This window comes from Triticum aestivum, chromosome 4B (assembly GCF_018294505.1).
Source record: "Triticum aestivum cultivar Chinese Spring chromosome 4B, IWGSC CS RefSeq v2.1, whole genome shotgun sequence".
NCBI classification, from domain to species: Eukaryota; Viridiplantae; Streptophyta; class Magnoliopsida; order Poales; family Poaceae; genus Triticum; species Triticum aestivum.
In genome coordinates this window covers 641467213-641487303 of record NC_057804.1, presented here as the reverse complement: position 1 = coordinate 641487303, position 20091 = coordinate 641467213, and the positions used below count along the sequence as shown (strand labels likewise).

The following is a 20091-nucleotide window of genomic DNA, read 5'->3' as shown; positions in this document are numbered from 1 at the left end:
CGTGGCATGAACCGGGACTAAATCCCCCCCCCCTTCTATACCGGTTCATGGCACGAACTGGTACCAATGGTTGTGGGCCAGGAGCGTGGACCATTGGTCCCGGTTCATGCCTAGAACCGGGACAAATGGATCCAGACGAACCGAGACCAATGCCCATGAGGCCCCGACAGGCCCCCTGGGCTCATGAACCGGGTCTAATGCCCCCCATTGGTCCCGGTTCATGAAGAACCGGGACTAATGGGCTGGCCAGGCCCGAACCAAAGCCTTGTTTTCTACTAGTGAAGCAACCAAACAATATACAGATGTTGGTTATTTGTGTGCATTATCTCAATTAGGCCCAGCTGGGACAAGTATGCAAAGTGGCAAAAAATGATGCGAGCAACCAAACGCGTCCTTTGTTGTTGTCCAAGTTGTAACGAACTTGTTATTGTATTCAATAAAAAAGCTGAGACATGTGTTCCCCATCCCTCGCGTCGTCCGCTCGAGCGACTCGGGTGTGAAACCCCAGTGCCGCCTCCAACCCCCACGTCCTGACGCCTCTCCCCCCGCCATGGTCGGTGGCTGCCACCGGGCCTGGCCCGTGTGGTGGTAGGCGACGGTGGGGCTTCCCCACGCGCCATAAGCTGGTTTTGCCCCTGTCGCCCCCGCCCCCCTAGTCGATGCTTTCGGTCCTCCTCCGACCCCTACCCGGCGACGATGCCCTTCCCTACTGTCGGCCCGTCACAGAGCCTGTCATGGCCGCTGGTGCTGGCCTGAGCCCTTGTGCTTGGTGGATGAATCTTGTTGCTACTCTACCCGCCGGATCTGGTGTTAGTGGAGGCCCTGGTGGCGGAACGCCTCTCGATCCATCCACCTCGTGTCATGACAGGGGCGTGGCCCCGTACCTTCTCACGTTGTCGCGGCCGCCCTTGTGTCGCTGGATTTGGTGCCCCGGCGGGTGTTGACAAAAAAAATCTGGTCGGATCTGCGTGTGTGGGGGAGGGGGTGTTGCAGGCGCCTCCTCTTCCTTCGTGGTGCTCGGTGGTGACTACAGAAGTGCTCCTATTGGTGGTGGTCGGCGTGGTGGCTAGCTGTGGATGGGATATGCGTTGTGGGTGGATGTCGGGGTGGCGGCCTCGGACTTGGTGGATGGCATCGGCTTGCGGCAAGCGGCGTTGGAGGGTGTTGTCCTATGACTTCAGCCGCGCGGGGCGGCGAGGTTGCGGTGTCCGTGTGTCGTGGTGTGCTAGGTTTCCCGCGGCCCTCCTGGACGGATCTGGTCCAAGTGGACCTCTTTGGCCTAGGAGTCAGGTGTTGTGGAGGGCGACCGGGAGGGGGGGATCCTTCGTTGTCGGTAGAGGCCACGATGTTGGCGACGCCTTTGACGCCTTGTCAAAGTCCCCTCCTACCTCCTACCCTCGTACTTTGCTATGGGTGAAAACTCTGTTCCGCTTGTGTACGGCGGCAGTGTTGCGTCGTCGCTACCCTTCTTGGAGGCATCGTCTGGGGGACACAGGTGTGATGTGGGCACTCTGCTGCAGGGATTGGGATGGCTAATGGTGTTTCACGCTCTTCTTCATCTTCGCCGGCAATACGTTCGTCTATGCCAACCTTTGTCATACGGTGACGCGTTTTTGCTTGCGCTTGTGCGGTCTGGCTGTGGCGGTCCGAGAGGTCGTGGAAGGGCATGCATATGCTTGCGGCCCTTCGATCTCCTCCACCTTGCCAACTCGGTCATCGTTGCTCATCCAAACTCGTGGTGAGCGCTTTGCCTTCTGACGGTTCGGCGCCCTTCGAGCCAGGGCGAGAGGGTAGTGGCCCTCTTTCGGTGGCAGGCGGATGGCATGGCGACCGTGCTTTGATCTTCGTGGAGTGGGCTTCGAGGCTGCCCTCCGATGTTGGCGACTCCTTCCTCTGTTTTTCTCGTTCCGCTTGTCTTGCCGTTTGGTTGTAAGGTGACCCAGCACCTTGTATCTTGCGCCGTTTTCTCTCTTTCTTCCCGTTGTAATGTCATCACCCTTATAATCCTGGCCGCTTGATGGCTTTGTTAATTCAAAGTCGGACTTGGTTCGGGCCTTTCTCGGGCGCGGCCTTAGCCTTTTCTCTAAAAAAAGCTGGAGACATATTGTACTCCATCGTGGCTTCATGGCACCAAGTTCCATGGCATTGCTACAAACATTGTGAAGTTTGTGGTACATCCTATGACAGTGGCTGACCGACACGTGCATATGCTCCGTAGAAAAAAAATTGTTTTCATCAAATGGATCAAAAAGAAGCAAAGAAGTGTGGTGAGACCGCAGCGCGAGACGGTTGGCACGCTAGAGCCAAGTGTGTACAACGGTCGGTTTGTTCGCATTTTAAAGCTTTGGCCTCATCGGATTCGACGAGCACCGTGAATTACTACCTCTCCATATTCCGAAGGCACTTTAATCACTTGCTGATCAGTTCCCCATGCGTGCGTGCGAGATTTCCTTCTCCTCGGTTTTAAAACAAGCCGTAGTAGGCCACCGGAATGTCCTCACCTCGCCCCTTGGACTCCACCTGAACTATGGCCGCCATCAACATCAAGCTCGCCGTGGACAGATCCTGCAACCGTGTGTTGTTCGCCGACGCCGGCTCCGACTTTGTCGACGTGCTCCTTAGCTTCCTCACGCTTCCCCTCTCCGCCATCCAGTCCTGCTCAGCAGGCGCGCCATCGCCAGGATGCCTCTCCAACCTCTGTGACAGCGTAGAGCGCCTCAGGAACAGTAGGCTGCTGAAGGTTGAGGCCTGCCATGGCATGCTTCTCACCCCTGCTCATACCGATGAGTTCAAGTATGTTTATAACTACTTCTGGAGCATTACCCCCAGGAGTATATGCTACTCCGTACAATCTGAGTACGCTTTCACTTATTCTTCTTGATTTTTACTTGACTAAATCTCATTGTCAGGCTCTACAAGTCAGCTAACAGTTACTGCAACGAAGTCCTTATCAAGGGCTCCAAATGTTGCGTAGCCATGGCCAGACTCCTGCATGTCTACAACCAAGCAGGCATCAGAGAGGCGTTTGTAAGTGGCAAAGAACGGTTTGTGATCAGTGATGACATGACAATCAAACTGGCATCCACCAGCAGCATGCAGTCACTGGCTCAGGCGTTCGATTCTGATGGAATCGGCCATGACTTTGAGGTGATCCTAGCTAGCGTCGACTGGCAGAGGGTAAGATGATCGGTTAGTATATACGACGTTGTTTTTGTTTGGATTGTAGCAGAGTCATTTGTTTTCTAATACTCTGCACTTGCTTTTGATTTAGGTTTTATTCATGCTGAAGGCCTCCCTTTCTTCAGATACCGTACTCACTGATGCATTCCTATCAAAAAGGACTGATAATTTGAAACCTATCATCGGTCAGAAAATTCTACCGTCCGATCAACATTCTGCAGGTTCTTCACCAGAAAGCAAGATCAAGATCTTCTACGACACCAGTGAGAAGAAGGTTCGTGGACCTGCTCCTCGGTTTCTTGACTTACCCAGTGAGTTGTGTGATCAAGCACACGGGAGTCGGCACTTGCCATCTTGGCAGGTTCTTGGACAGTCTTTACCGCAACGTCATCGATCTCGACGATGCTGGGTGCTTAACAGGTATCATCCCCAAGATTAATTTGCTGGATCCAAGCCTTAAACCGTTCGACATTTTCAGCAACGTCCTGTGTCGGCCGCTAGATTGCCACTGCCGGAAAGACACGGTGCCAGAGCTCACATATTGTTGCTGCCATCCTGAGCTTGTGGAGGACCGGAAGTACGTCGTAGGCGATGATCTACTTATACATCAGGCCTCTGCCGTGTCTCTGATGAAGCATTGGTGTGGGAGAAACAAGGCTATGGTAGTGGAGATGGACTTTACCATCGGGAAGCCGGAGGTACTCTAGCTTGTGAACTAGTATTGCCAAACTAACATTTTGTAATTCAGTTTGCTAGGGTTTCTATTAATAATTTTGGTGGTCTTGCAGGCAGTTGCGCTGCTGCGAGCCGTGCTTACTTCGAAGTCGGTGCTCACCGACGTATTCTTCGACAGGCTGGAGGATCATTTCTCCAAGAAGATGCAAATATTCGCTAGGATCCCCAGGGGTAAGACGATAACCGTGGAGGTTGCGAGAGCCGACACCATTGCCACTGTCAAGAGCAGGATCAAGGATAAGGTGTCCATTCCAGCAGGATGTCGTCATGAGTTGGTCTACGGTAGCAGATATCTGAAAGACCGGTGCACCGTTGCCGAATGCAACCTCGTCAGAGAATGTACCGTCACCTGCGAATTCTACAAGAAATGATACATTATACAGACGGCCGCGACGAAGTCTGGTACTTGTTCTGGGCATCTAGCTCCTTTCCATCCAGTCACGGCTACGTGGTATGGACTCTCCTGTGATGGTCAGTCAGCTAGTGCGATTACAGACGATCAGGTGTCCGAGATGTGAGTGCTAGTAGGGCGCTCTGTGAGGGTGTTTCTGCTTTCTGTAACTATATAAGCTTCTGCGAGGGTGTCCGAGATATGATTGACCTGGTAACTAAGCTCGTAGGCGATGTTGGTTTTTTTTTTTCAAAGAAAAAACGCTTCTGTGGGAGTGTTTCTTCTTTCAATGTTTTTTTTAGAATTTTGGAAGAACTGGAAACGCATCCCGTAGTGTTGGGGATCTAAAATAATGCAACACGCAAGAAGAAAACCACAATATTTTGCAAATATATAGTTTGTGAAGAACATCAACAAATTGTTTAGTTTTTTTTTTGCGAGGGAACAAATTGTTTAGTTAACTGCAAAAAAAAGAAGGAATATCAAGAAAACACTATAGGAAAAACATGTGTTGCCTAATGTTACGGCATAAGCCGCGTGTAATTTATCAAGTACTCAACTTACCCCAGTGTAAGCCGAGTATGATCCAAAATATACACGCAAATGCGAAAATGCTAGACGCACGGATGATTACGGGCATTTTACAGGGCAACCTTCTAACAAATCTCTCTGCCTCCTTGATTTTCAGGGGGTGTGGGCCCTTCCTCCCCCAATCCTTAATTCTAATGGTCCACGTCAACCAGGGCGTGAAACCCTGTAAAAAAAACCATTGATGTAGCATTACTCCGGCAAATGCAGGGCCCTCGGCTTAGCACGCTGAGTACCTACAAAACAACTCTCGGCATAAACAGAAATCTCGGCATATTCCACAAAATACACTTGGCTTACACGTAAGTGTCGGCAAAGCAACTGCCACATGGCCGTTCTATAGTTTTGAAAGAACTGGAAATGCATCTCGTAGTGTTGGAGATCTAGGATAATGCAACACGCAAGAAGAAAACCACAATATTTTTTAAATATATAATTTGTGAAGAACATCAAGAGTTTGTTCAGTTAACGCCGGAGTATAATTAAAGGAATCGACGGAACAAGAGAAGGGGGGATGAGTGTCCAGAATAAAATTCATGGTTCCTAAACAGGGAATGAGTTATCAAAATATTAGATGTTGGGGTGTCTGGAAAAGGTGGATTCATATGAAAGAACAGCAACACGAACTCTTTTAGGCATAATTGACTTCAATGAGCTAAATGAAGCATGCTTTGACCGGAGAGACAAGGGTGGCCGCTAACCCTAGGCCCAAACCACCCCTTCCTCTCTCCATCATGCCCTCGTTGTCATTGGGCAAGCCCGTGTAGCACGAGGAGGGCGGCGGCGAGGCTCCCTCCGGCAGCTACTCATTTCCATGGTGTCAGGCGCCCCCTCGCCTGCTGATAAGAGGCTCGGTGGTTTAGATCTGATCCACATGGAGTTGTCGACGCGGCTCAATGTCATCCCATGTAGGCAAAGCATCCCTAGGATAGATATAGCTCCGAGGCTGGATACTCAATAGGGGAGCCCTTGTGCGGAGCATGCTGCGGTGGTGCGGTTGCCCCCTCCAGGAGGAGGCTAAGAGGTGTTCATCATTCTTTACCCTTGTGTTGCTAAAGGCTATGGCTTGGCGGGTTCTTCCCCGGCGAGGAGGTGTCTCCTTGACACTCGGAGTGGAAGACGTCCAACTCTTGGGTGGTGGTGGTCCTGTATCCATGGTTGCTAGTCATGTTGGCTCTCCTGGCAGCGGAGATGGTGATCTCGTGTGTCCCCGCATGGGGGCATTTGGAACCATGGGCAACGGTACGGTCTGGGATGGTGAACTAGTCAAACACTATTCGGACAGCTCTCGGGCGAGCCTCGTGGCGGTTTATTGATCTCCTTGGTTGTGTGGGTAATGGAGAGTGGTCCTAGTAAGGTTGTGCTAGCGATGTGGGCTCAGTGGACGGGTTTTTCAACAAGGTCTGAGGGAGGTACCAAACGAAATCTCGGCGCTACAGTGTTTGCGCAAGTTCCTGGCGGTGTCGAAGAATTCCCGGTGGGCGGCGGCTCCCTGTGCAGCGAAGAGATAGAGATGAGAGAGGGAGGGACGAGAATAGGGAAAGACCTAAGACGCGGCCCCACAATAGTTCACCGGTGGCGTTGACATTTTTTGCCATTTGGACATGATGAGCGGGCCCCAGTTGTCATAAACCTAATCAAATGTTAACCACTCGGCCATTTGGATTTTTTGAAACAACTAACCACACATTTGGTAGGTATCTGCGACAAACGAAAATATAATGGTTTTATGAAACCCTAACCGGAAAAATGGTAGTTTTATACTATTCACTCAGCTGTTGGGAGAGGTCTCCCGCAATTTTAATCTTTGCATCAATCTCTGAATAAGTGAAGATATAGCTGTGGATGGACTAAACCATATAGTAGAGCAAAAATAGTGAAAAGCAGTAAAGGATAAAGAGTAAAGGAGCCTCAGTGTAATCGCACTCGCTCGGAGTAAAGGAGCTCTGGAATTGGGGACAAAAGCCTCCAAATTGGCCCCTCTGCTTTACTGTACCATCGATCCCCAACACCCAAATCCAGTCTCCACAGATTTCGACCACCTGCAAATCCATTGCGTCGTTCTTGGACGGACGTCCTCTGAACTTGTGCGAATAGTCTGCACCTATGGACTCCATCAAGATCAAGCTCGCCGTGGACAGGTCACGCAACCGCGTGCTGTTCGCTGATGCCGGCTCCGACTTCGTCGACGTCCTCCTCAGCTTCCTCACGCTCCCGCTCTCTGCCGTCAAGTTCTGTGCGGCGTCATCACCGGGATGCCTCTCCAACCTCTGCGACAGCGTCAGCCGCCTCACCGGAGGTAAGCTGCTCAAGGTTGAGGCCTGCCATGGCATGCTTCTCACGCCTTCGACCGCCCATGAGTTTGGAGGGTACGCATCTTCTCTTCCCTCTCTTCTCTATATGAAATTACGGATACGGATTAGTACATGAATACATGATAGTTATTCTTAATTCATTTTCTTGACCTTGAATCCTTGGTTTTGTTAAAATTTACTTACATCTTACCGTGCCATGCCATCCTCAGGAGCAGTTTCTGCGATTCTCATGATACGTTTGTCAAGAACCAGCCGAACCTACAGGTAGATGGCGATTTCTGCAGGTGTTGGCAAGTCATGGCTAGACTTGTGCATGTCTACAACAAAGCGAGCTCTGGGTCTGGCATGTTCGTGAGGTGTAAAGAACAGTTTATGGTCAGCGATGACTTGACAATCATGCCAGCATCCACCAGGACCATGCAGTCGCTGGCTCGCAACTTCGGCCCTGGTGCCATCCTCAATGACTTTGAGGAGCTGGAAGTGTGCATCGGCTGGACGGAGGTAGCACTGCTTATTTCGAGCTCCGCTCTCTTTTTCATTGTAATTTTTGCGTGCTTTGAACTTTAATTGTGTGCATCGTATGATGCAGAGGCCGGTGGTGAAACCTTCCTTTTCCGAAAAAAAAAGGGCCGTTCACTCATCAATTCGTTTTCTCCACTAACTTGGATCCTTATTTTAGGTTGTAGCCATGCTGAAGGCTTCTCTGTCATCCGATACGATATTCACCGATATTTTTCTGCCCATGGGAACCAGTGATCATGATGCTCTTGCCACAGTGAAACCGAGCAACAACAAGAAAATCGTAGTAGCTCCCAATGAAGATTCCGGACCTCATGCTACACTAGAATGCAAGATCAAGCTTTTCTATGACGGGCAAAAGAAAAAGGTGATGTATGCTGAATGCAAGCATGAGTTTGTTGATCTGCTCCTTGGTTTCTTGGCTTACCCACTGGGCTGTGTGATCAAGAACATGTATGATAATGGCGTCACCTCTCCTCTGGGCAATGGTGGTGGCTTCGACAATCTGTACATCAGTGTCGTCCAACTCGACGCAGCAGGCTTCATAACAGGTGGGAAGCCCGCTGAGACTTTGCTGAATCCACCCCTTAGCCCGTTCAGCGTGCGCCCTAAGTGCGCCACTCTCAAAGAACACCAAGTGGAACCGGAAAACTTCATGGGTCTGGTACCATATAGCTGGTGTGCTGGCTGTTGTCATGACCTGGTCGAAGACCGAAACTATGTGGTGGACGATGATCTACTGCTGCACCAGGCCTCCGGGATGTCCGTGGCGAAGCACTGGTGCAGGCGAGACAACGCTAACGTTGTCGAGATGGAGATCACCATCGGGAAACCAGAGGTAAGGTAGCTAGAAGCCTAGAATTGTGCAGAACAATTACTAGATCCAGATTTAATTTGTTGTCTTGCAGGCTGTTCAGCTGCTGCAAGCCATGCTTACCTCGAGGACACCGCTGACCGACGTGTTCAATAACAGGCTGGAGGAACACTCCTCCCTGCAAAAAATGCAGATCTCTGTGGAGTTCCCTGCAGGTAAGATCATAACCGTGGAGGTTTCGAGATTCGACACCATTGCCACCGTCAAGAGCAGGATCAAGGATCAGGTGCCCATTCCAGAAGGTCTTCGTCATGAATTGTTCTATGGTATCAAAATTTTGGAGGATTCGTGCACCGCTGCCGAATACAATCTTGTCAGCAAATGTAGCATCGCCCTCGAATTTCGTGAATCAAACGACTAGGAAGACTACGACCGTTTGGTATGATGCCTGGTCGTGCAATCGTTTTGCCGCTGTTCAGTAAGTTCTGGTGCCTGGTGGTAGTAGCAGTGTGTTCTGTCTGTCCTGTAATTTGACAGTGGTGGATGGTGCCTTGCTCTCCTGTAATGATCTGTCTGTCCAGTCTGCTTGAAAAACTTGTTAGTTGCCTGAATGCAGGGGAACTTCTGTTCGTGGTGGTTTCTCCTTCGGATGGAAGACGGAACCGCGGCGAGAAGCCGTAATCGGCATGTTGGTCAGTAAGACTGCAAATGCATCTCAACCAAGCAATGTTGGAGGTATTATAGAACATAATAATTGAACACACAAAAAATAAACCACATTATGTCATATTAATCCAATTTGCGAAGACAAAAAAGGGACTAGCAAAGGCAGAAACAGAATTCAGCATCTCAAAAAAAAAATTGAAGCGGCCTACAGAAACTGGGCTCAGGCAAACCCCAGTGAAGCTTGGAGCCCAGGCCACTGACATTATCCCAGCCTTTCCCAGCATAGAGAGTCAGCCGACGGCATAGGCGGCGAGTCCGGTAGTGAGTTAGCACACCTTTTTTTTCGGAAACAGTTAATTAAGCACATAATCAATCATCAATCTTATCCAAAAAGAAACCATCTGGCCTAATACAGTGTTATTTCTTATTAGAACCAGCGGCTGCCTCCTTTGAATCCTCAGCCGATCTCACAACGACGGCACGTCATTAATTAATCACATACTACTACAATCCTACAAAAAAAAATGTGATGTGACGACGAAAAAGAAAAAGGAAAATTAACAACAGAGCAGAGGCGGCAAGATGCATGCATGCATGCAGCCGCGCGGCGGAGGGGGGGCGGTCAGCGGTCGGCGGCGTGGCGGGGGCGGAGGATGCGGCACTGCTCGGAGACCTTCTGCTGGAGGTAGTAGGGGTGCAGCGGGTGGTCGTTGGCCAGGAACCCCCAGCGCCGGCCGTTGCGCGTGATCCTCAGCAGCCGCAGCAGCAGCGCCTCCGCCAGGTCCCCGTCCCGGTCCCGCGCCACGAACCGCGCCACCCGCTCGATCCAGTGCCGCTCCTCCGCCGGCACCCGCTGCTCCAGCGACGACGGCGCCTCCATCATCCCGATCGGCCGATCCGCTCGTTCGCGTTAGGGTTTGGGTCGATCGCGGCGAGAGAGACAGAGTCAGAGAGAGAGAGAGAGAGATTTCTCGTAGCCGTTTTATTTATACTGGACACTTGGATCCAACCCGCCCGTGGAGACACAAGACAGAACGGGAAGGTTTTTTTTTGGATAAATATTATCCTATTTTGGCAAGGAGTGATTCCCAGCCGTCCGATGCGGCCGAGGCGGACGCATGGGGCATCACGAACCGCTCACTAATTCCACCATTATTATCTAGATCCTCATAAGAAATTAATGGCGCCGTGCTATTTTTTCCCTACATTATTAATGTACTAGTAGTACATTTTTTCATCAAAAAAAGTAGTACTGTAATGGGATATCATTTTTCCTTTTTATACGAAGGATTGTATATTATTTTTACTATCCTTCTTAATTAAAACTGGATTTCCAATGGCTATAAATATAATGTCGATTTTCCTCGCGAAAGGCGGTCATGGCAAGGTTTTAATTCGCGATGTAAATGATGAAGAGGCAGATATTATCCGATCTGGCAAATTCGAGAGGACGAAAACGGCGACACACTTTGCATTCCTTGCTGGTAAAAGATGAGCCAGTAGCATTTTTACAATGGGCGTTTTCAGGAGAAACATTTCTACCATATGCTCGGAGGCATGAGATTTATCATAGGCACCAGCACCAGCACCAGCAAGAGAATGAGGAAGGTATGTGCCCGGTCTTACGGATCTGCGCCGCCTGCTCATCCGTTCGCTCCGCTTCTTGGCTCCTCCTCGCCTCCGCGGCCTCCCTCTTCGCCTCTGCTCTGCGCCTCGCTGACGCCAGCTTCCGAGCAAGCCTGTCGTGCTCGTGAGCTCGCTTTCTTTCCATCTTCGCCTGCGATTCAGAGGAAAGTGATTTCTTTAGATGCTGAACGCTTGACTTTTCTCTCAGTTTTCTTGCAATCTATTTGGCTATCAGCTATGAGCCGTACAGTTCTATTTAGAGATGGTTTCATATGTTAATTCAGAGGAACTAAACAGTTTTTTCAGAAATTCAGAGAAACTAAGCTGTGCTTCTATGCTGTAGTGTCAGTGATTACAGATCAGACCTACGAAATTGCACGATGTGCTTCATATTAGAGGTTTCAGTTGTATCAGATCATCAAGTAACACTTCGTTAAACTCCTTCCATTTATACTCCAAGCGCAAGTGCTAATATCAATATTTAGTCAACATCTCATGATATACCTCTATGCTCTTCATTTCAGCTTCAATTTTTGCTCTCTGGTGATTTTCCCAAGCTTGGATCTTTACCTCTTCCCTCTGAAACCTACAAGAATTGCATGAATATAGATGATTAATTATCAATCTCGTTACGGGGGGAAATGCGCAATCAAGATGATATATACAAGTGTGCAAATCTTCAAATGGGTCAAGCTAGATGGCGTCTATCTCTTTGCACATGTGTATACTTCTACCAAATGACCTGACCAGAATGTCATCACTGCAAGCTTAACTCAGTACTGAGTTGAGGATTGTTACATTACAGTTTAGCTAGTATCCATTAGCGTTAGCAGATAGTGAAGAAGGAGAAAATATACCTTGCAAGATACTTTGCTTTCTCTGCCTCCTGCCAGTCTGCAGCACGGGTCTCTCTGTCGATTTCTAGAGCCTTATCAGCTGGAACATTTGCGAAATTTGCCGTAGCCCTCTCTTCCTTGCTTGCCCATGCAGCTATAGTCGTCTTGCCCAGCCGTTCGCCGAGATCCATAATTTCCTTCCTGGTATTCAACTGTAGCTCCTCCTCAGACATGCCCATCTTGCTGGAATCAATTGTACCGACACCAAATTCTACACTCCGGTTAGGAGTTGGTGTCCTAGTGGAGGTAGGGCTGGATGCTATTATCGGAGTCCCAGTCCGAGAGGGCTCCTGGCTGGCAATCGGAGTCATTTCTGTTCCCATATCTCTCATCGAGACAGACCGAATTACATGTTCTGGTTCCTCGACTATTGGGGCAGTTTCTGCAGGTTTGAGTAAAACGGGCTGCGTGGAACCTGCAAATATAGATTACCCAAAACAAAGTCAGCAGCACATTATAACTGTATCAACAAAACAAAAACAGAGATAACAGATTTCCTTTCTGGTTTAGCTGGAAACCCCACTTGGAACTGTTTGCTGAATAAAGAGAAAATAAGTGGTGAATAATGGCAGATTGGCTTTTCTGTTAAAGGAAACATCAGGCCTACTACAATGATAACATCAGAGCCAGGCCTTTTCGCACCACCAACTGATGTATCATGATGTTATGCTCTACTTGTCCCCGATTCAGCTGACAATAACAACTTCAAATTTGCCGCGCAAACACTTCCAAACAATCCTTGACTCAGTTCAGCATGCTGCATCATAAACAATCATGAAACATGCTAGTTGAACCTCCAAAGTTCAGACACACATCTTAGGATATTTCAGACACATGAAGCAAACATATTGCTCTGAAGTGTCCACAGAAGCATTTTTCAGCTCATGATCACATCACAGTCGTTATCAAGTAGTAAAACAGAGTAAGACAAGATCAAAACATCAAAAGAATGACAAAACCTTACTTACCAACTGAATTACCAGTCAAGGTTCCGGTGTTTCTCGGCACCTCGGCGACCACCTTAGCAGCGGCCGGTGGGCAGGCACCGTGCTCAGGTAAAGCAAATGTCATCTTCTTCGGCGCAAACCCGGCGGCGCTCATCACACGGCCAGTACGGTTCGCCGTCGGGCTCGAAATCCACTTCTCGGCGTCGTCCCACTTCGACGGCGTCGGTCTAGAGAAAGGCGGCAGCAGAGAAGAAACCGCCGCAGGCCTTTTCACCGTGGTCGGCCCTGAAGAGCTGCTCTCGGAGTCGAAGCTGTCGTCGTCCGGAGCCCGGTTCCTTGATCTGTGGCCGCTGTTGCTGGACATCTCGGTGGAGGTGGAGCATTCCAGGCTCCCTGTGGACACGATCATTGGTACCCAAAGAGTTAGTGTTCAGTAAACTGTAGATGATACTATTTGATGAAGTGTAAGTAGGACTTACTCCGGTCGTCGAGCTCGCCGGAGTCGTTGGCCTCGGGCGAGGTGTCCTCGCCGGAGTGCTGGTGCTTCTCCAGCCCGAGAAGCATGGCTCGCAGCTTGGCCGGGGAGAATCCGCCTGACTGCATTGCAGAAGACAGAAAGAGCAGAGGAATTCAGCGAGACTGAAAGAAGGGATCGGGACCGTTTTGTAGAGCGCTTTCCGCGGCGAATTGAACCGAGAAATTGCCAAATTTGACGGAATCGCGGGAGAACGGAGACAAAAGGATCGCCAGCTTTTTAGAAAATCGTGCGCCCGAATGGCCAAGACCCGTCCCAATCCCGTGCGTCCACAGGCACCCGCTGAAAGCAACGGCGCATATTACTGACATCGTCGCCGAATTCAAGACAAAACAGAGCAGAGCAGTAGCATCGACTGAACATGATAGTGAAAGCGGCAGCTTTTCAGCAAAGCGAGCGTCGAATTCGGGGCGGAAACGCCAAGAATGCAGGGTGGATTTGGGGGAAGAAGGGGAGAAGAACAGAGGCCGGGCGACGCAGGGGAACAGTCAGTCAAATGTGGACCAGTCGCTGGAAAGCGCATGGAATTCAGCGACGGCGGGCAGGCATATGCCTGCCTGCTTTCCAAGAACTGGTCGTTAAAAGAAGGATACAGAACTGCGCGACGAAGGAATCTCACGAGGTAGGGCTAGCGGCGGGAACCTCGCGATGGCTACCCACGAACTGCGCGACGAGGGAATCCTATGCTACGGATAAGGAGCGAAATCGCCGAATCGAGCCAAGAAGGCTGGCGCCGAACTGCCAATGCCCTGCAAACCGCGCGTAACGCCAGAAGCGGCAGCCAAGGCACCCAATCGTTCCCGCCATGGGAGGAGCAGGGAGGAAGCAGTACCGCAAGAAACCATGGCGAGCAGCACGAGAAGATCCGATCCGAATGAGAAGGAAAGCAAACCGGCGGCGGGGAGGGGGGGAGACGGCGAACGAACCTGGCGGTGGGGCGGGTCGTGGATGCGCTCGTAGTCCATGGGCGGCGTGGCGGGCTCTGCAACGGCAACGGTGGGGGGGTTGGTTGGGGGTCCCGGTTGGGCTGGGCGAGAGGAGTGGGGAGAAGAAGGGGAGGGGAAGCTTAATTAACGAGCGTGGAGTGGGGACGTGCGAGCGTGCGAGTGGTGGGTGGTGGCCGGTGGGGGTGATTAGTGAATCAAGCCTGCTTGATTAACAAAACAATTTGCCTCCCACGATCCCTGTAAATCCTAATCAATCTACTAGGCGATTAAGACATGCGAGGAGAGGAGAGGAGAGGAGAATGGGAGGGATTGCGTTTGGGTTTTGGAGGATTGCGAGGAGAATCGGGAGTGCGGTTGGATCCTTTTCCCGTTCTCCCGTGTTGAATCCATGCGCGCGCTTGTGTTTGTCAGCACACGAGCACGACTCGCTCGCTCGCTCGCGGGATCCTCATCCGCTCCCCCTCTTCTCCGGGCATTTGCATTTGTTTGCTCTGCTGGTGACTTTGTCAATCGCATCTCATTCTCTCAAGACTCGCTTGATTAAGGGCATCTCCAGCCGTTGGCCCCCAGGAGGGGCAAAAAAACGCCCCCGGGACGCACCGGCGCTAAACCGCGCACTTGGGGCGTGATGCTCCTCAGTCACGACGCCCAGGGTTAGTCGAAAAAGTCAAACACGGCGCAAAAACAACTCAAATTTAACGTAAACATCGGCGAGTTCATTCAAACTTTAACATATTTTACAAAAAAGAAAAAAAACTACCGCGGGCTACCCCCGCCGTCTCCCTCACCGCCCGCCGTCTCCCTCGCCGCCCGCCCATGCGGTTCTACATGCCGAGGAGGCGGTAGAACCGCGTGTAGTCACCGCCGTCGTCGTCATCATCGTCGTCGTCGTCGTCGCCGCCTCCGCCGTCCCTGCTGCATCCCTCCCCCGGTTGGCGCGGCGGGTTGGGCGGTCCGGGGGCGTCGTCGTCGTCGTCGCTGTCGAGGACCACGACGCCGTGCTCGTCCTCGCGCCCACGCTTGCGGGCGGCGATCTCCTCCAGGGCCCGGCGCTACCGGACCATCTCGTCGCGGAGGTAGTCGTCCCGCGCCCACCGCATGGCGTCCTCGTCGGAGAAGCCGCGTCGGCTATCTCCTCGTACTCCGCGGGGAGGACGGGCTCCGGCTTGGGCTCGGCGAGGACGAAGCGGCCGGTTGGTGGAGAGGCGTTGGCGCCGCCGGAGCTGCGGGTGCGCGCGCTGACCGGCGTGTCCTGGGGCTTCGGCTTGACAGGGCGGAGGCAAGGCGAGCCGCCGGACGAGGAGGAGGACCCCCCGGTCTCCATGCGCCTCGGGGTTCAGGAGCTTCCCCGGCGGCGTGAGAAGGAAGGGGGAGCGGGGTACTCCAGGCGCGGCGTGTTGCCGCCCTCGATGTACTCGAGGACGACCTCCAACGTGCGCCCGGGCACGCCCCACCACAGAGGCCGGCCGGCGGCGTTGAGCCTGCCGGAGGGCACGACGCCGTTGGTGGCCTCGAGCTGCTCGGCCTGACGGCGGCGGAAGTAAGGTTCCCAGAGCGGGCTGTCGGGGGCGTACCGTGGCGCCTCCCTCGCTGCAAACGGCCGGTTCGAGCGGATGCGTGCAATCTCCGCACGCCGCGCCGCGCCGGTCGGTACCGGGGGCACCGTCACGCCGGCCGCGCTGATCCTCCACGTCCCGGGCACCCGCATGTCCGGCGGGACCGGGTACTCGGCCTCGTAAAGGAGGCGAGCCTCGTCTTCGTGAAGATGGCGGCGGCCGAAGCCGTTCGCCGCTGCGCCGTCGCCTGGGAAGCGCTCGGCCATGGGTGTGAACTAGGGACGGCGAAAGAGAGGAGAGGAGAGGGAGGAAACGACGGCGGCGGGAGAGTGTGAGTCGCCGAGTGCGCCGGGGCGCTTCATATATAGGCCAAGGCGCGCGTGTCACCGTGTGTACGCGTGGCGAGCGAGGGAGGGCGAGGGACGCGCGTCGTCCGGTCTTCACTGCGCCGCCCGTGAGGCATCAACGGTGCAGGCTGACCGGCGCGGCAGCGCGGCAGCTTTGGCATTGATTCGCCGCGGGAAACGAGGCGATGAGGACGACGAAGGGCCGAGAAGAGAGCCGTGTCGCTGACGCGGCGGGCCCGCGGCTTTTTCGCGCCAAAACAGTTCGCCCGGCGCCCCGGGCGCCCCCCAGCGCGCCGGGTTCGGGCTGGGTCCGCCGGCGCTGTTTTCGGCCCAAGCCGGCGAAAATCGGGCAGCTGGGGGCGCGACTGGGCCATTTTTTCAGCGCCGGCGCGAAAAAAACGCCTGGGGAGGCCTTTCTGGGGGCGCGGCTGGAGATGCCCTAAGCAACAGCATTACGGTAACTCCAATGAGGCGACCCATTTCGTCCATCACCGTCCGTTTGGGTCGGCGCCGCGCGTCCGTTTTCGTCTGCTTGCCGACTCATTCCCGGTCCATTTTATGAGCCGGATTTACGTCGGCGCGGACACAAGACGGACGCGCGCGCTCGCCCTCTCTCCTCCCCAGGCCCGCTTGGCAGTGGCGCACACCCTCGCCCGCCTGCTTCGTCGCCGTCGCCGCCGGCCATTTTTTCCGATAGAAAAAGGATACATAGATAGTTCTAGCGTACACAGATAAAAGAAAAGGTCAACTACTCGTCGCTTTCCGACTTCGACTCGGTAATGTCCTCCTCCGACGTCTGAATGTAGGCGTCAGCAGCCCGCTCGTCCTCGAAGTCCCACCCCGACGTTTCTCGTAGCTTCAGTTTCAATTGAGCGGGCTGCTTCCGCGCACGCTTGTCCTCCAGATAGGCGGCTCGCTCCGTCCTTCTCGCCTCCCTCTCCATCCTCCTTTGCTTGTAGAACTGGCGCTCGTCGACGATGTCGTGCGAGAAGCGTTCGTGCCACATCATGAAGGCTTCCACGTCCATCTCGGCTATGGCGAGGCGACGCTGCCGCCTCCGGTGAACACGACGATCCTCGTCGGTGAAAAGTCGCGCGAGAGGCGCGAGATCCTGCGCCCGCTGGCTCGACACGTCTGAAAAATTCATCTCCCGACTAGGCCGCCGGAGGCGCCACGCCACCGCGTCGTACGCGCGGGCCGCCTCCTCTGCGGTGTCGAAGGTGCCGAGGATGAGGCGTTTCTCGCCAAACAAGATCTCGGAGGAGAAGGCGACGGAGCGGCGCTCGCGGACTCCGCTAAAAGCTGAAGCGCCCAGACGACGCATCGACATGGTGGCGCAGAGGCGGCGAGGCTAATGAGAGGGGGCGGGACAAGTGGGGAGGGAGCGCCTTCTTATAACGAGTGCATGCCGCGGCGTGCCAAAACAAGCACGCCAACCTTTCCTGCGCTCTAGAGCGCCAAAACCAGCGCGCGCACTAGGCCGATCCCCCCCCCCCCCCACCCCCGAGCGCGAATCTTTCCCGCGCGCTGGAGCACAAAAACCAAGGCGATGACATGGCCGCTGTCATAAATCTAAAGCGTGCGCGGTCATGAAATGGGTCGCCGCGTTGTGTGCACTGCCGACCCAAATTTAAAATAGGGCGGACGCCAGGCGGGCGGCCGACCAAAACGGACAAAAGCGTCATCCGTTTGGGTCGGCTCGTTGGAGTTGCTCTTAGAACGTAGTTGGTATATAGTCATGAACAAAAACACCATTGTACTGCATTTTGAGGAGAAATGCAGATGGTAGGACAGTACAGTACTAGTATTAATCATGGATCAGCGGTACCGGCTCACGTTATAAATGGTACTCGTAGATCAGTGCCGCACGGCGACGGACGGGGAAAAGGATAGATCCTGTCTGAATTGAAGCCGTCTCGAGCCCTTCACCATTGCCACTGCAGTACGCATCCGCAGAGGGACGGGACGGGACGGCAGCGAGCGCGGCGCCGGTTACGTTACGTGCGCCGCAGTCTGCTCTCCTCCCCTGACGCAACAAACACTATTCAAACTCCATTTCAAAACAGGTCCGTCGAAAGTCAGGTTAAACAAAAAGGTGAAAGTCAGAGGCGCTGTTTTTACTGTTAATTCTCGTGCTAATCACTCGCTGGAACTCACTTGGTAATCCTACTTAACGAGCAACGGTGGTACGGAGTGACACGTACCAGGTCGTGTGGCACAGTGAGTGGGCGGTGTCAGGGGCCGCACGTGTACTGTGTTAGTACTGGTTGGGGAAAGCCCTATTTTAGTGGGAGGAGTGGGAAATGTTTGTGACGGGTCGGTAGCTCTGAGCGAGCGAGAGACGGGGCGTGCAGACGGGACGTGACGGGAGGAGGAGGAGACGCATCACCACACATGAACCTGGATGCAGAGGTAGCTTAGGGGGTGTTTGGTCGAGGGACTTTTTAGTCCCAGAGATTACAAAAAGTTCCTAGAAATTAAACGGGAGGGACTTTTTCGACAAAGACTAGAAAAAGACTCTATTGAAGAATCTTTTTTGATTAGTCCCTGGGACTAGAAAATATCCTAGGACTTCTGAACCAAACACCGCCTTAGCAGCAGCTACCCGGCGTAGCTGTAGCAGGCACACACATGCAGCAGCAGAGTTCGATCAGGTTCAGACGCTCCTGGTCCAGATCGTGCGTGCCTCTCGTTTCGGTTCCAGTTCCTGTCACTGCGACTTGTCTATTCTTGTCCACGCTGCCGCATATATATACTGACTGCTGTTTCAGCTGAACTAAAACGGCCTCTCCTCTGCTTTACATGATTCTAAAAATGCTGGATAGAAATTAGCATGCTATTATACCACTGAGGACGTCAGTCTCGTTCTTCGCACATAGAAATTTGAAGAAAAGGAAAAGGGGCTAAACGGACAGTAAAATTCATGTGTTTTTCCTTTGAAATCGAGACCGCGAAATATTTTCTTTATTTTTCCTTTGATGCATTCCTTTGACATGGCCTAAATATTGTCATCGTAGGAAAATGTATCCATTCCTATGTGTTTTCTCCGCTATTCCTTCGAACCAAAGGAGACCTAAACTGTTTCTTGTCGAATGCTGTACTCCCTCCGTTCGGAATTACTCGTCCAAAAAATTAATGTATCTAGATGTATTTTAGTTGTAGATACATCTATTTTTATCCGTTTTTGTGACAAGTAATTCCGAACGGCAGGGAGTAGACGCAATGCAGTTAACCTGAAATTTTGCTACCGACCCAACATCCAGAAGCTGCCTCCAAACTCCATGACAATAACACTTTAGTGGATGTTCACTTTCTCCATGCAGCCATGGACTCCTTCAGGAAACATGACCATGTGTTTCTGGTCGTACAAGGCACGACATTTAGGGGAACAGACTATATACACTAGCACTAATATATGTAGGAGTAGTTGACAACGAGGACATACGCTGCTAAACAGCCACAAGCTTGCTCCGACAGAGATGCCTAATCATTTGACAGGACAAGGAATGTATGCTAGGTGGGTTAGGTTCATGCAATTGTGCAATCACTTGATGCATGATTGGCCACGTAGGACTCTGACTAAACGGGCGCATGTGCAAATGGATGTAGTGTGTAGGCTTAATTTGCTCGGCTGTCAGGTTAAAAACTAATCTGAAGAGCAAATCTCCATGCATTCTGATGCCAACCGGAGGTTGAAATTTAGAAGAGAATGCTATGGTTCAGAAGGTAGGCCGTTGGTGTTGCCGTGATAATGGAACCAAAGGCTAGGCCGGGCCGCTACGTCGCTGGAAGCATTCCCTTGATGGCGATCTTGCGTGCGTGTAAGTCCGAAGTTAGGAGCTGAAAGCGTTCCCTTGATAGCGATTTCCCAACAGCTGCCGCCCTAACGATTGTGTACTTGTGGGGGCTCATTTCCTGTTTGGAGGTTTGCCACTTGCCAGGACCGTTTCGTAAAGATGTGTAAGAAATACGGTATGAAGAAGAAATAAGCGTTGCGTGATTTCCATCTTTTTCATTTGTGTTTACTAT

The 20091-nt window shown here is 52.4% G+C and overlaps 3 protein-coding genes and 1 pseudogene across 3 annotated transcripts; 2 read left to right on the top strand and 2 right to left on the bottom strand.

The window, feature by feature from the left end:
* Window positions 1–2527: 2527 nt before the first annotated feature.
* LOC123090321 (uncharacterized) lies at window positions 2528–4286 on the top strand (annotated as a pseudogene).
* Window positions 4287–6864: 2578 nt separating this feature from the next.
* LOC123093788 (uncharacterized) lies at window positions 6865–9171 on the top strand. Its single transcript, XM_044515840.1, has 4 exons — window positions 6865–7263; window positions 7419–7710; window positions 7889–8566; window positions 8637–9171. The coding sequence occupies exons 1-4, from the start codon at window positions 7001–7003 to the stop codon at window positions 8961–8963; spliced, it is 1560 nt and encodes a 519-aa protein (XP_044371775.1). The 5' UTR covers window positions 6865–7000; the 3' UTR covers window positions 8964–9171.
* A 394-nt stretch (window positions 9172–9565) lies between these two features.
* Window positions 9566–10189, bottom strand: LOC123093789 (uncharacterized). Its single transcript, XM_044515841.1, has one exon. The coding sequence runs from the start codon at window positions 10089–10091 to the stop codon at window positions 9831–9833; it is 261 nt and encodes an 86-aa protein (XP_044371776.1). The 5' UTR covers window positions 10092–10189; the 3' UTR covers window positions 9566–9830.
* Window positions 10190–10656: 467 nt separating this feature from the next.
* Window positions 10657–14228, bottom strand: LOC123093787 (microtubule-associated protein RP/EB family member 1). The gene is made up of 6 exons (XM_044515839.1): window positions 14139–14228; window positions 13157–13274; window positions 12699–13070; window positions 11692–12145; window positions 11339–11420; window positions 10657–10985 (listed from the first exon to the last, which is right to left on the bottom strand). The coding sequence occupies exons 1-6, from the start codon at window positions 14175–14177 to the stop codon at window positions 10776–10778; spliced, it is 1275 nt and encodes a 424-aa protein (XP_044371774.1). The 5' UTR covers window positions 14178–14228; the 3' UTR covers window positions 10657–10775.
* Between the last annotated feature and the right edge of the window lie 5863 nt (window positions 14229–20091).